This window comes from Portunus trituberculatus, chromosome 29 (genome assembly GCF_017591435.1).
Source record: "Portunus trituberculatus isolate SZX2019 chromosome 29, ASM1759143v1, whole genome shotgun sequence".
In the NCBI taxonomy this organism is placed as follows: Eukaryota; Metazoa; Arthropoda; class Malacostraca; order Decapoda; family Portunidae; genus Portunus; species Portunus trituberculatus.
This window is the reverse complement of record NC_059283.1, coordinates 5,110,252-5,126,011: the sequence shown is the minus strand read 5'-3', so window position 1 is coordinate 5,126,011 and position 15,760 is coordinate 5,110,252. Positions and strand designations below refer to the sequence as shown.

The window sequence follows — 15,760 nt, the reverse complement described above, 5'->3', positions numbered from 1 at the left end:
TGAAAAGGGAGGAAGAAAAAGAAAGAAGAGGGAAGGGGAATAAATAAAGAGGGGAATGAGATAAAGAAGAGAGAGAGAGAGAGAGAGAGAGAGAGAGAGAGAGAGAGAGAGAGAGAGAGAGAGAGAGAGAGAGATGATGAAGGGAGGAACTGAGGGATGTGGAGAGAAAAGACAGGAAAACTGAGGAAATAAAAAGAGATGAGAAGAGAGAGAGAAATAATAAAGAGAGACAAAATGAAGAGAAGGAAGAAAGGAATGGAGGAAAAAGACGAGGAAGGAAAATCAGAAAGAGAGAGAGAGAGAGAGAGAGAGAGAGAGAGAGAGAGAGAGAGAGAGAGAGAGAGAGAGAGGGGGTAGAGGGACTGCTATCATTAACTTTTAACTGTGTTCACTCCACTATATATTTCCTCTCTTTTTTTTGGTGGGGGTGTTTAGGGGAGGAGGGAGCTGACGTGGGAGGAGGGGAAGCCAGGAGAGGGAGGGAGGGCAAGTGAGGGAGGTGGGGAGCTGTTTGGGGGGTGAGAGGAGGTAGGGACGGGTTCATTTTAATTAAATATAAAAAGTAGTGAGGGTTCAATGTTGTGTTTGTTTGCTTGTTTGCTTTGTTTTGTTTGCTTTGTCGGGTGATTTTTCCAATACTGGGAGGAGGAGGAGGAGGAGGAGGAGGAGGAGGAGGAAGAGGAGGAGGAGGAGGAGGAGGAGGGATGCTTTATTTAATGTTTACTTATAAGCTCTGTCTCTCTCTCTCTCTCTCTCTCTCTCTCTCTCTCTCTCTCTCTCTCTCTCTCTCTCTCTCTCTCACACACATAGTAATAACGGCGCTATTAAATCTCGCTCTAGCCATCAATTATTCAGTACCTTCCCTGTCTAGGCGCATGTTGCTGTTATTGTTTTGTCTCTGGCTGTCTGTCTGTTTGTCTGTCTCTTTGTCTTCTCTTTATCTATCAATTTTTCTTCCTATCATGCGTTTGTTCTTGTTTATTTTCTTTTTTTATTCTATTTCTTCTATTGTGTTGTTATTTTGGGTCTTTGGCTGTCTCTCTCTCTCTCTCTCTCTCTCTCTCTCTCTCTCTCTATCTATCTATCTATCTATCTATCTATCTATCATTTTTCTTCCTATTATACGTTTGTTTTTATTTATTTTCCTTTTTTTCTGTTTCTTCTGCTTCGTTATTGTTTCATTTTTATCTCTGTCTATCTGTTTGTCTCTCTTTTTCTTCCCTTTATCTATCATTTTTTTTCTTCAATACGTGTTCTCGTATTTTTTTTTCTTTTTTTTCGTTTTTTTCTCTTTCTTTTGTTGTGTTATTTATTTTTTGTCTATTTGTCTGTTTGTCTGTTTGTTTCGTTTCTCTTTATCTATCAATTTTTTTTTTCTATCTATTTGCCTGTTTTTCTTTTTTATTTGTCAATTTTTCTTCTTCCTATACGTTTGTTCTTGTTTTTAGAGCTTTTTTCCTTCTGTTGTTATTGTTCATTTTTGTCTGTGTCTGTTTTTTCTGTTTATATTAGTGTCTGTCTACCTGACCTAAATACTTTCAGGTTTACGTTATTCTGTCCACATCTTTGCCTGGTTTCATATTCATTATCCATTTTTTTTTCCTTTCTTTTTTTTTTCCTTCATATAAATCATCTCATTCTGCTTACAAATCTATTATCTATACATAAATTTTGCTCTAATTTTCTGTCTACTTGTCTCTTAGTCTCTCTGTCTATCTGTCTGTCTGTCTTTCTATTTTCATCTTCGTGTTTGTTTGTCTGTTTGTTCTGTCTGTGTTCCTGTTATTTCCTATCATTCTTCCTGACTGTTTGTTTGCCTGTCTGTCTGCCCTGTCTCCTGTTTGTGTGTCTGTCTATCTACCTCTTGTTTGTCTCTCTACCTTCTGTTTGTTTGTTTTATTGCCTATCTACCTTATGTTTGCCTGTCTGCCTACCCGTCTACCCTCTGTTTTTGTCTGTCTGCCTACCTGTTTACCTCCTGTTTTGTCTGTCTGCTTGCCTGTCTACTTCCTGTTTGTCTATTTGCCTATCTGTCTGTCTCCTGTATTTCTCTACCTGTCATCTCTTTTTCTGTCTCCCTCTCTGTCTATTTCTCGTTTTTTCTCTTAATAGCTCCTGTTTGTCTCTGTCTGTCTATCTGCTTCCTGTTTGTCTGTCTGTCTGTCTGTCTGTTTCCTTCCTGTTTGTCTGTCTACCTGTCTATTTAAGTCTTGTTTGTCTGTCTGTCTGTCCGTTTCCTTCCTGTTTGTCTCTGTCTGCTTGTCTCTTCCCTTCCCGTTAGTCTGTCTATCTGTTTCTTCCCCTCCTTTTAGTCTGTCTATCTGTTTCTTCCCTTCCTGTCTGCCTGTCTGTTTCCTTCCTGTTTGTCTCTGTCTGCCTTCTGTTTGTCTCTCTGCCTGCCTGTCTGCCCCCCGTCTGTCTGTTCGCCCCTGCATTCAACAAAGCAAATGAGATTCCCAGGATACCAGACCCACGACTCATCCCTGGGGCGTCTCTCTTCACGTGTGTTTGATAAGGAGGAGGAGGAGGAGGAGGAGGAGGAGGAGGGAGGAGGAGGAGGAGGAGGAAGGGAAACAGGAGGGAAAAGGGGGAGCAAACTGCGAATGAGGAGAAACATATGAGTAGTAAGTGACAAAAGGCCTGTAGGGAGGAGGAGGAGGAGGAAGAGGAGGAGGAAGAGAAGGAGGAGGAGAAGGGGTAAAAGTGCCATTAGTATTATTAATAATGGCATATCAACTCATAAATGAAGAAGGAGAAACAGGAGAAATGACAGCAGCAGCAACACCACCACTAGTAGTAGTAGTAGTAGTAGTAGTAGTAGTAGTAGTAGTAGTAGTAGTAGTAGTAGTAGTAGTAAGTGGTTGTGTTTCTTTCAGCACCAGAGCCAGGTTGATAAAGGTGCTGTTAATGTAATGAAAAGCTTAATATCCGTCCTTATTTGCGACTTCCATGCTTTTGTTTATTAGGTGTGTGTGTGTGTGTGTGTGTGTGTGTGTGTGTGTGTGTGTGTGTGTGTGTGTGTGTGTGTGTGTGTGTGTGTGTGTGTGTGTGTGTGTGTGTGTGTGTGTGTGTGTGTGTGTGTGTGTGTGTGTGTGTGTGTGTGTGTGTGTGTGTGTGTGTGTGTGTGTGTGTGTGTGTGTGTTACTATTGTCATTATAGTTTTATTCTCTATTTATTCCCTCGTTTAATCCTATTTTTGCATCATAAAAGGTAGATATATTAAAACACTTATATTTGCTCTCTCTCTCTCTCTCTCTCTCTCTCTCTCTCTCTCTCTCTCTCTCTCTCTCTCTCTCTCTCTCTCTCTCTCTCTCTCTCTCTCTCTCTCTCTCTCTCTCTCTCTCTCTCTCTCTCTCTCTAGGCAAAGTGCTGATGATGACAATGATGACGTCACGAGCAGCGGAGATCTGGGCCTGTCACGTGATCTTCCTACTGTTTCTGACACTGAGGGGTAAGTCTGTCTGTCTGTCTGTCTGTCTGTCTGTCTGTCTGGCTGTCTGTTTGTGTGTGTGTCTGTTTGTTTGTCTCTGCCTGGCTATGAAACTCTTTATTCAGTTTTCATCGTCTGGTGAAAATCATTGCAATATCGTTTTCATAATTACATTTAGGATGGTGAGTTTGCCGGTTTTTATTAAATGCAGCACACACACGCACGCACGCACACACACACACACACACACACACACACACACACACCGTGTGTGTGTGTGTGTGTGTGTGTGTGTGTGTGTGTGTGTGTGTGTGTGTGTGTGTGTGTGTGTGTGTGTGTGTGTGTGTGTGTGTGTGTGTGTGTGTGTGTGTGTGTGTATTTTGCTCTTCTTTACCACCTATTCATTAAACCATCTTCATTTCTGATCCCCGCACACATTTCATCTGCTCCGTGTCACGATCCATTATATTCACCGCACAAAACTGTCATTCATTACTATCATTGCTGCCATTCACCATTCACTGCTGCTATTTCTTACAGTGACTGCCACTATACACTATTATATTCGTCGTCTGTTTGCCTGTCATTCATTATTAACTCCTACACCAGTTTTCATTAATCACAGTCAAGTTTCTCGTTTATCTGACAATATCAATTTTTCATACCGTTTCATGTCGTTCATCATTCGCTATCATATTTTTTGCCTATCTACTCGTCACTCTCAACTCCTATATTGTTTTTCACCATTCACTGACATATTTTCGTCTATTTACCTGATAATATTAATTTCGATACTACTTTCACCATTCACTCATGTTCTTTAGTATCTGGCGAGATCAACTATTCCCTGTACTACTACTTACTATTCATTCACTATTCATTACCATAGATGCACTTAGATGGTGATATGGGCCCTAATAAACAAAATTGCATGTGCCACTAACCGGAGGAAGTTTAACAGCGTTTCCCACATATACTCTTCAAAGGTATGCCTACAGGCGCCATAGGACATAACATTAAAAAATAGATGAATAAAAATATCGATCAATTTGTATCCTGATTTCAACCATTCAAGGATATTTACCATCTGTTATCTTTTATCAATTCTAATATCAGCTTTCACTATTCACTCTTTCATCCTTCATCTATCAACTTCTATAGTGACTTCAAGCATTCACTCATATTCATTGCTACTTATCTCCTATCAAAACCACAAACCTTAAGTAACTTTCACCGTTCACTCTCATCTGTCATCTATCTAACAACATCGATTCCTCCAGCAGGTGAAGCCCTTAGGATTTCAGGTATGGAGGTTCCCAGAGTGGTGGTGTCCGGGTCCTCGGTGCAGCTGGTGTGTAACTACGAATACAACAGAGAGAGGGAGGACCCGCTGTATTCCGTTAAGTGGTACAGGAACGTGAATCAGTTTTATGAGTATATACCGAAGAGGGAGCCCCAAGTCAGAGTGTATCCGCTTCCCAACCTTAATGTGGATGTGAGTTTTGGGATCCTGGCGCGTGGTATTGATGTGTGTTTGTGTGTGTGGGTGGGTGGAGGGTGTACATGTGTGTGAAAGGTGCATGTGTGTGTTTGATTATACACTTGTAACTTATAATGCTTAAAAACACATCTTTATTAATTATTATGATGCTAATAGTGGTATTAATGCATAAAAACAAGTATAATCCCACAATCATCATCACCACGAGACACATTATCCCGCTACACCACCACCACCACCACCACCACCACCACCACCACCTATACTTATAATGATGATAATAATGACAAAAAAGATCAAAGACAAGTAAATCCACCGCCATTACAACCACCAGCATCCCCATCACACCACCATCACTACTGTCCCTTCTGCAGGAGAGAGGCAGCACGCAGGCCACGGTTCTCCTGAAGGGCGTAACGCGGGCCTCCTCAGGGACCTTCCGTTGTGAAGTGATGGGGGACAAGCCCTTATTTGAGACTGATGATAAGGCGAAGAATATGACAGTCGTGGGTGAGTGTTGAGTTTGACTGACTGACTGACTGACTGACTGATTGATTGATTGACTGACTGACTGACTGATTGATTGACTGACTGACTGATTGATTGATTGACTGACTAACTGATTGAATGATTGACTGACTGACTGATTGAATGATTTGACGGACTGACTGAATGATCTTTGACTGACTGACTGACTGACTGACTGACTGATTGACTGACTGATTGATTCATTGATTGACTAAAAGACTGACTGACTGACTGATTGATTGACTGACTGACTGATTGACTGAATGGAGAGGACACAACACAACAAAGGATAAGGAAGGATAGACTTGACAGGAGCAGAACGAAGGAGTGCGGAGAGAAACGAAGGAAGAGATGAAGGAATGAAGGAACTGCCAGATAGAATGATAACAAGAAATGAGACCAAAGAAAATCATGAAAAACGTAAACCAGAGAGAGAGAGAGAGAGAGAGAGAGTTATAACCTACACCCACATTTCGTCACTCCCACAGACATACCAGCATGGGGACCTGAACTGACGGGCGTGATACACAAAGGCATAGGCGGTGTGGGCGAGATGGGCGGCGGAGGGCGTGGAGAGCAAGCAACGCGGGAGGATGTCACTCAAGGCTCCAGAGTTCGTCCAGGTGATGTTATGTCCGTCAGATGTCTCTTAGGCCACTCTGACCCCCAAGCTGTGGTCACCTGGCTGGTTAATTCACGTCCCCCTCCGCCCCCCCACACACACCTCCGGGTCCTCACCAACAGCGACGAGGAGAACGGCCAACGCATCCAGATTTCGGTATGTAGTTGTAGTAGTTGTAGTAGTGGTAGTAGTAGTGGTGGGAATTGTTGTTTTTGTTGTTGTGGGAAGGGGAGGTGATGGTGGTAGAAGTAGTAGTAGTAGTAGTAGTAGTAGCAGTAGTGGTAGTAGTTGTTGTTGTTGTTGTTGTTGTTGTTGTTGTTGTTGTTGTAACCTAACAGTAGCAACAGCAACAACAAAAACTACAACAACAACAAAACAACAACAAACAACACACACAAACACACACACACACACACACACACGTTCTTTTCATCGTCAGGAGCTTGAGGCGGTGGTGACGGAGGCTTGGTTCGTACGGGGCGCCCTCTCCCTGACCTGCCACGCTCGTGTTTCTACCGTCTACCACAGCAACGCCACCATCACGCTACTTCACGCCGACCATCCGAAGCCAGCCGGGTTTGGATGGTTCTCCGCGGGTACGAGAATAATATTACACCTGTTTATGTAAATGAGTGCGTAAAAATGCGTTAAGAGGTGAATAGGTGGGAGTTAATGTGCAAAAATGTTAAGGTGTAAATAAATGAAGACTCAGGGAGGACAGGGTGTTCAAAAGTGAATGCAAGGTTAGTGTAAGCTAAGGAATGAATGTGTGGAAAGTGTAGAAATGTAGCGAAGAAAGAGAAGGGTGGATGGTGTTATGTAGGTGATACACAAAAGGATGGAGGAATGAGTGGAGGATCTGACAAAAGTGATGAGTACAAAGGCAAAATAGAAAGAAAGGAAGGAAAATAGATAGATAGAAACAGATAAATAGATGTACAGATGGATCTAGACAAATATACATAGATAAGTGGAAGGATAGATAAAAATAATGCAGAGACATGAACCAAGGGCAACAAAAATGTGAAAAAATGCTATTGGAGTGGCATTCTCTAAAGAAAATTAAAAAAGATTATCGAAAAATGAAGGACAAGTATCTCAAAACCTCAGGTCACAAGGAGGAAATACAAAATAAAACAGGGAGTTCCAAAATTTAGCATGAGAAGGAATGAATGATTGAGAACCGTGATTAACTATTGCATTAGAGGGGTGGACAGAACAGGGGTGAGAGAAAATAGAAAGACTTGTGCAGTGAGGCCGCCGGAGAAGGGGAAGCATGCAGTTAGTAAGATCAGGAGACCAGTCAGCGTGAAAATAGCGGTAGAAGAGAGCAAGAGATGCAACATTGCGGAAAAGAGAAAGAGGCTGAAGACAATCAATCAAAGGACAGGAGTTGATGACACGATTCCATCCGTCTAAAAGAGCAGTATGAATGGAATCACCTCCTAAACTCCTATAATGAAGTAGAAAAATAAGCTATATAGTACATGCTAGAAAATAATAAATGCTAAAATAAGAAACGGAGAATATCAAAGAAGAATATCAAGATAAATATAAAGTAACATGAAAGTAAAATATGGCAAAAAAAAAAGACTTTGGAGTGAAGAAAGAAGATAGAATAGGAATAATAATGGAAAAAGGAAGGTAGGCAAATGTAAATCCAAATAAAAGAGAAATAAAGCTGGGAAGAGTAGATAGAAGACAATGAAATGGAATATAAGTAGGAAATAAAGGAAAACATGACATAGAAAGTAGAAATAGTTGATAAAAATAACAAACACGAAAAGAAAATAAAGGAGCAGAGAGAGAGAGAGAGAGAGAGAGAGAGAGAGAGAGAGAGAGAGATACGAGGTACAGAATGAGGGAGATGAGAGGAATAAAATGAGTCATAAGGAAGGAAGGGGAAGGGGATCAAGAGAATAAAAGAGAGGAAGAATAAGGCTATGGAGGGAAAGAGAAAAATTTAAATGGAAGGATAGGGGGAGATAATATCAATAAGCGAGAGAGAGAGAGAGAGAGAGAGAGAGAGAGTGTGAGTGTGTGTGTGTGTGTGTGTGTGTGTGTGTGTGTGTGTGTGTGTGTGTGTGTGCAGTTACGTAGAAATCTGCAGTAAAATGAAGGATCTATAAATAAAAAGCTACATAAATAAAAGAAAATATGAAATAAAAAAAAAAAGTTTGAACAAAATTTAAAGTGAACGAAATGAAAAAAAAAACATTTCCATATTTTTCTTTTTTTTTTTTTTTTTTTTTTTTGCCTAATACAGTTTTGGTCTTTAAATCTCTTTTCATATTCCCTGTAAACTAATCTCTCTCTCTCTCTCTCTCTCTCTCTCTCTCTCTCTCTCTCTCTCTCAGCTTCCACCCCACAAGACTCCCTACTGCTGCATCTACTTCTCCCGCTGCTGTTCCTGCTGTGACGCCGCTGTGGTGGTGGTGGCGGTGGTGGTGGTGGTGGCGGTGGTGGTGGTGGTGGTGGTGGTGGTGAATGAGTGGCACAAAAGAGGAAGTTTATTTACTCCTGTCTATTGATTGTGTCTGTCTGTCTGTCTGTCTGCCTGCCTGTCTGTCTGCTTATCTATCTTTTTTTCGTTTTTATTCTCTTCGTTTCCTTACATTATTAGTTTTTCTTTTTTTTTTCCTTTTTTCGTATCTATCTAAAATTTTTGTTATATATTTTTCTTATCTTTAATATCTCTGTCTTCCTTCGTTCTATAAGATTATTTCTCTCTCTCTCTCTCTCTCTCTCTCTCTCTCTCTCTCTCTCTCTCTCTCTCTCTCTCTCTCTCTCTCTCCATAGACAACGATAAATATTCCTCAGCCTCTTAAGTCAATTTCACAACAAAAACACAAATAACACAAAACAAACTAAAAATCATAAAAATGGCCACTTGATGCTAACTCTAGAGAAGCAAAACCAAAGAGAGGCAACCTGTAGAAAACACCTGAGCATGATACTAATTAACCTGTGCGTATACATAGTAATCAACCTCCCCCTTACACAAGTATACATAGATTATAAGGGCGATCCCAACCCTGTATAATGTATGTGTGTTGCGTCATGATACCGGTTTTTTAACACACACACACACACACACACACACACACACACACACACACACACACACGGTAAACACTCCACGCTCAAGGCATAGCAGTAGATTTAATGTGTATGTACCTTCCTAAAGTACTTTTCGCCTTAATTATAACACAAAGTTTGCGTCGTCGATACAAAAAAGACAATATGGATAAGTGAGTGAGTGAGGAAGTGATTGGATAGATAGATAGATGAATGATTGGATACATGAATGAAGAATCTTTACCACAACTTCTTAATTCTGGTCACTGATAAAAATTAGTGAATGAATGAAAGTTTTACTACATCACAGGATTCTATAAAACAACACTAAGGCTCGTATTCTGAAAAGTTTTGTTCTCTCACCATCACTACTTTCCAAAGGCTCCAGTTGAAGATACTCGTGTTTTTACGGGTATTATTATGGTTCTGGTGATAGATCGGCAAGATTTCTAAATTATTAAAAAGAGAAACTGTCTTGAAAACCTGCCTAGTTGTTTCTGTGGCCTTGAAAAATTGTCGTAGTGAGAGGGAAAGGCGTTTCTCAATACGAGCCTGAGAAATATGAATGAATGAATACAAGACACTGACTAATAAATGTATAACTCTGACACAAAACTTGATAGATGATACTGAAGATACAATATGAGTGAATGAGTAAAACAGACGAATGAATGAACGAATGACTGGCCTCTTATATATACACACACATATGTCCACACCTAGTATTATGATAGAGCTTAGTAATGTATATCCCACGCCTGAATCATACACCCTGGAATCTCCTACACTGAAGGGAGGAGAGTAAGGAATGAAGAGTGTACAGTGAGCGTTAAGTGTCTGAGGTGAACCGTGCCTAAAAGTTTTTGTAAATAGACTGTTTTGTTTTGTTTCTGTCAGCGCTAAGGCGAATTCTGTGTCTGATTTTAAGGTGTTTATTGACATCTATCTAGTTTCACGTCTTTAAGGGCTATTTTTATTTTCTTCTTTTTTTTTTACGTATTTTTGTTCCTTCCTTTTTCACTTTTTTTTTTTTTTTGTTTAATCTCTCTTTTTGCAATATTTAAGTTCCTATTTAGACAATGACACCTATCTAGTTTCACGTCTTTAAGGGATATTTTTATTTTCTTCTTTTTTTTTACGTATTTTTGTTCCTTCCTTTTTCACTTTTTTTGTATCTCCCTTTTTGCAATATTTAAGTTCCTATTTAGACTCCTTCCTTCCCTTATACAATGACTTCTATCTAGTTTCATACCTTTAAGTTTTTTTTTTTTTTTCTTCTTTTTTCTTTTTTAAGATGTCATTTTTTTTGTTTCCTTCCTTTTGTCACTTTTTTTTTTCAATCTCCCTTTGGCAAAACTCGGGTTCCTATTTAGACTCTTTACTTCCCTTATACAATGACATCAATCTGTTTCACGTCTAAGTTTTTTTTTTTTTACTTATTTATTTATTTTTTATGTCAGTTTTTGCTCCTTCCTTTTCTCACTTTTCTTTTTTACCTCCCTTTAGCAAAATTTAAGTTCCTATTGATACACTTTCCTTCCCATATACAATGACTTCTGTTCAATGAGATTCCTTTCCTCTTATTTTCAGGAGAGTTAGAGAAAATAACCATCTTGTCTACCTTTAAGTTATATTCAATGGAGTTTACAGAATTGTTCCCAGATTGTTTCTTTCTAAGGGTATTGTAGAGAGGTTCCTTTTGTCTCCCTCTTCCTTAAGTGAGTGAGAATATTGCAACTTATCTTTTCGTGTGTGAGTTTAAGTAAGGTGGGAGGTCCGCGGGTCTTCTTGGCTAGGCAAACTGAGGAGGAGGAGGAGGAGGAGATGGAGAAGAAGAAAAGAAGAACAAGAAAAGAAGAACAAGAACAAGAACAAGAACAAGAAGAACAAGAAGAACAAGAACAAGAACAAGAACATGAAGAAGAACAAAAAAGAACAAGAACAAGAAGAACAAGTACAAGAACAAAAAGGACAACAGCATTAACAACAACAACAACAATTAACAAGAAAAACAAGAACAAGAACATGAAACAAGAAGATCAAAAACATGAACAAGAAGAAAAAAGTACAAGAACAAAGAAGAAGAAGAACAAGAACAAGAACAAGAACAAGAAGAACAAGAAGAACAAGAACAAGAACAAGAACAAGAACAAGAAGAACAAGAAGAACAAGAAGAAGAAGAAGAAGATAGTGAAGATGATGATGATGATGATGATGATGATGATGATGATAATTGTGATGATGACGATGAATAGAAGGACGAAGGATTGCGGTATTGTCGGTGGTGAAGCTGATTAGTAAAAGACGAAGAAGCAGAATAACAACAACAACAACAACAACAACAACAGCAACAACAACAAGCACTATGGCTCCCAGGCGACTAAACAACACACATTATTATTATTATTATTGTCATCACATTTATTTTTCCCAGGTAAAGCATATATCATACACACCTGTACGTACGTAAGATGATACACACACACACACACACACACACACACACACACACACACACACACACACACACACACACACACACACACACACACACACATACACAATTGTCGTCTAACCATTGTCTTCCTACTCGTGTGTGTCATAAGGAATCGCTTTGTTCTCAAATAAAACATCTGTGTCGCTCTCTTGCTCTTTCTCACGTACCTGTCCTTGCCACGCACACACCTGGCGCTTCCAGGCGGGAGGAGGGCGTCGCGGCACTTAACACAAAGACCAAAAGGCAAGTCTCACAATAGCAACCTCGAATCTTGGCATTATTAGCTCCTTCAGTCCTATGACGCATTTCCATATTCATTTTGATTACTATTTGGTGATCTTATACAGCTTCAGAAACTTATGTGGGGATTAAAATAGTGGAGACTGTGGCCATTAATCTTCTGACCCCCAAACACCCTTGCTAATGTCAGTAAAATCGTCTAATCATACCCAAAAATTATAAAATGCGTCCCAGTACTAAAGGGGTTAACTACTTCCTCTCTTTCGTCTTTCTTAGTTGTGGTAAAAACGGTCTCACACTTTGGGTATAACGACACTGACAACACAAGCTGAGTTAATTGGGAGGATTACGAACGACTTCACTAACATATGGATGGGAAAAGTAGAAGTAGGTGTTATAGGAACTGCCATGTGTAGCTCTGATGGTCTCTTGCAGCTTCCCTTTTTGTCATTTTTTTTCTTTTTAGTTGAAAGTAAAATGAAATAAAAGTGGATGAGATAATGATCAATAAAACACTTACATCGTCTCAACTAGCCACTCATGCAGGCGGTGGCTTAATGGATAAGTTGGTGTGCGTGGGATCGGGCAGAAGTCCACGCGTAGGCTCGAATCCCACCAAGTACGGCCTTGAAACTTTGCCATTTGCCGAGTGGTTTAAAGTTACCTATATGTCACCATGATACCCAGGTTCTAGGTGGCTACACCGAAGATACGCTTGGGTGGTGATATGGGCCGTAATGTAGGTACCACTATAAATAAAATTGCCTGCGCCACTAATGGGTGGAAGCTTAACAGCGCTTCCAATACTCTTCAAGTTACCTACAGGCGCTATAGGCCAGGACAAAAAAAAAAAAAAAAACCTCTGAAAACAAAGCTTATGAAAGAGCAAAGGGATTCAGAATACCAGCCTGGACAATTTGCTTCTCTAAATCCCTCTACCTTGCATCCGTTGTTACTAGATTCAGCATTCATTTTCAAGCATCTCCTAATTTTAACGTTGACTGATTAAATGATTAAATAACTATGAATATAATACAAGGAACGAAAGGTATTGAAGGGAAAAACAAAGTCAAAAACAAACAAGACTAATCAATTACTCTACTCCAACCAGTCAACGACCCATAATCGTATTACTGAAGAGGGAGAGGAGAGGGAGAGGACAGGGAGAGGACAGGGAGAGGACAGGGAGGAAGGGGAGAAAAGATTACAGAGATGGAGGTGGACGAAGGGACGAGGAATGGTTAAGTGAAAAAAACGACAGAAAAATCAAATAGATAAAAGAAAAATAAACAAAATAGAATAAAAAAGTAAAGGTAGGGATGCAGGTACAGAGGGAAGACAAAGAAGTGAAAGGGGAAGGTATGCTGTGGTGGCTTGGAATAGACAGACACCTGACAGAGAACTACAGGGAGGCCACAGAATGCCTGACTTCTGATCTCACTAAAAAAAATCATGACTGGGGTGAAGCAAACTTAGTAATGTGCAAGACTTCAAAAACTCAATATCTCAATCTATCAATTCGACACAACTTTCTAGGCAGCTGTCCCCTCTTCTTCAACGACACTCAACTGTTTCCCTCTTTTACACTGAATATCCCCGGTCTGTCCCTTACTTATAATCAATAGTGGAAACTTTACATGTCTCTAGTTAAAGCAGATTCTATTAAATGGGGCGCTCTGAATCGTCTCCGCCAGCTTTTCTCATCCCCTACACTTGTTAACTCTGTCAATAGTTCCTGTCAAATCGTTCTTTTAGACAGAGTGGAATCATGCATAAAAAGATGATTGTAGACACATAAACAAACAGATAAGTGAATAAATAGAAAAATAAGATAAAGATAAGAAAATTCGTGTGGCTTTGAACAGACTACAACAACGACGATAACGACAACAAAATTACAGCACAGAGATACAGATCACTAACCAGCCATCCTTGGTAATCCAGGCTTGCTTCTCCACGTTCCACAGTGAGGAGAGGCACATGACAATCTGAAGGGACAAGGGGCAGTCTCCCAAACACTCAAGGTCACCTGCAGCGCCTCCTACAGATAAATACGAGCACTGAGACAATATAATACTGACATATGCATGCGCAGTTCTCATTCTCCTTGCAATTAATTGTATGGGAGGAGCGACGGAGAGAAGGAAAGGGAGAAATGTGAGAGAGAGAACATGGGGAGAAAGGAGGAAAGGGAGGAGACGAAAAGGGTAGAAAGGAAGAGATAAGGACGAAAGAGAGAAATGTGGATGAGATGATAGGAAAAAAGAGGAGGAGAGGGAAAAGTTGAAGAAAGGATGGGATAGGGAAGAGAAGATAGGAAGAAATGAGGAAGAGCAAAGAGAGAAAGTGAGAAGGGAAGGAAGCATAGAAGTGATGGGTAAGAGGTGGAACTTAAGGAAGGATGGGAAGGAGTTAGAATGGGAGAGAAATGGATAGAGAAAAGGAAGGATGGAAGGAAAGAAAACTGAATGCTGCAATGTTGTCTAGAAAAATGTAAAAGAGAAAAACATAGGGAATAATCAGAAAAAAAAACTAAAACAAACATTCTGCACAACAAGCAAAAAAGAAATATAGAGAGAGAGAGAGAGAGAGAGAGAGAGAGAGAGAGAGAGAGAGAGAGAGAGAGAGAGAGAGAGAGAGAGAGAGAGAGAGAGAGAGAGAGAGAGAGAGAGAGAGAGAGAGAGAGTAGAAAGAAAAATGAGAAAAAGAAAAAGGAATGCATGTTTTGGGAATTTCAGGAAAAGTAAAAAATAAAAAAAAAAAAAAAACTTTACTGGTGATCGATGTTCTTTTCAATTGTGCTTCTTATTCTTGCCATTGTACATCGACCAGGTGGCTCAAGAAGAACACGATAATACGCGGTACATGGTGGTGTTTTTCCGGTTACGTCCGATAATACGACTGACAGATGGAGGGTTGAAAAATAAATGAATAGACAGTTTGATAGAATATTCCAAAAAATTCGTGGAAGGGAAGACGTTTAGTGAGAGAGAGAGAGAGAGAGAGAGAGAGAGAGAGAGAGAGAGAGAGAGAGAGAGAGAGAGAGACAGACAGACAGACAGACAGACAGACAGACAGACAGACAGACAGACAGACAGACACAGATAAATAGATAGATAGACAGACAGACACACACACACACACACACACACACACACACACACACACACACACACACACACACACACACCAACATAATAGCACAATATACAAAGGAATTTCTCACTTAAAGATTTAAACACACACACACACACACACACACACACACACACACACACACACACACACACACACACACATAAAGGGGGCAATCTTTTTTTCTTTACGTAATTATTTAACTTCATGTACACGTTCATAAAACCACTCAGGTGTGTACATAAATACCCTTCAAATTATCACAATCACAAAAATATCCTTAAAGAGATAGAAAAAAAAAACATAATTCAACTACATCCAGCTAAAACAATCCTTGAGAAAAAAGAGTTACCTTCCTTGTACTAAACTTTACAAGATCTATTAAAGCCATACCTATTAAAACCTTACCTATTAAAAACACCTTTCCCATCCATACCTTTTCAAAATCACGTAATCCTTTCTGAATCTTTACCTGCAAAAACTTATACCTTCCCTATATTAAATTAGACCTATCAAACCTGTACCTATCAAAACCATACCTATTAGAAGTACCTTTCCTATCTATGCCTTTTTTTAAACCACGTAACCCTTTCTGCCTCTTTACCTGCAAAAGCTTACCTTCCTTATACTAAGCCATATAAGACCTATTAAACCCATACCCATGAAAACCATACCCATTTAAAACATATTTCCTACCTATACCTTTTTAAAACCACGTAACCCTTTCTG

At 39.8% G+C, this 15,760-nt stretch overlaps 1 protein-coding gene across 2 annotated transcripts in view; it reads left to right on the top strand.

Annotated features, from left to right (window-relative positions):
- LOC123510638 overlaps positions 1–8,567 on the top strand; it is a 17,386-nt gene extending 8,819 nt beyond the window's left edge. The window contains exons 2-7 of one of the 2 annotated variants that reach the window (XM_045265951.1): positions 3,362–3,451; positions 4,714–4,925; positions 5,306–5,441; positions 5,948–6,237; positions 6,521–6,677; positions 8,439–8,567. In XM_045265951.1, the coding sequence (XP_045121886.1) occupies positions 3,362–3,451; positions 4,714–4,925; positions 5,306–5,441; positions 5,948–6,237; positions 6,521–6,677; positions 8,439–8,500 (947 nt within the window). In that variant the 3' untranslated portion in view covers positions 8,501–8,567. Of the gene's footprint in view, positions 1–3,361; positions 3,452–4,710; positions 4,926–5,305; positions 5,442–5,947; positions 6,238–6,520; positions 6,678–8,438 lie in introns of both variants that reach the window. The other variant, XM_045265950.1, reaches the window with a different exon arrangement.
- The last annotated feature ends 7,193 nt before the right edge of the window (positions 8,568–15,760 follow it).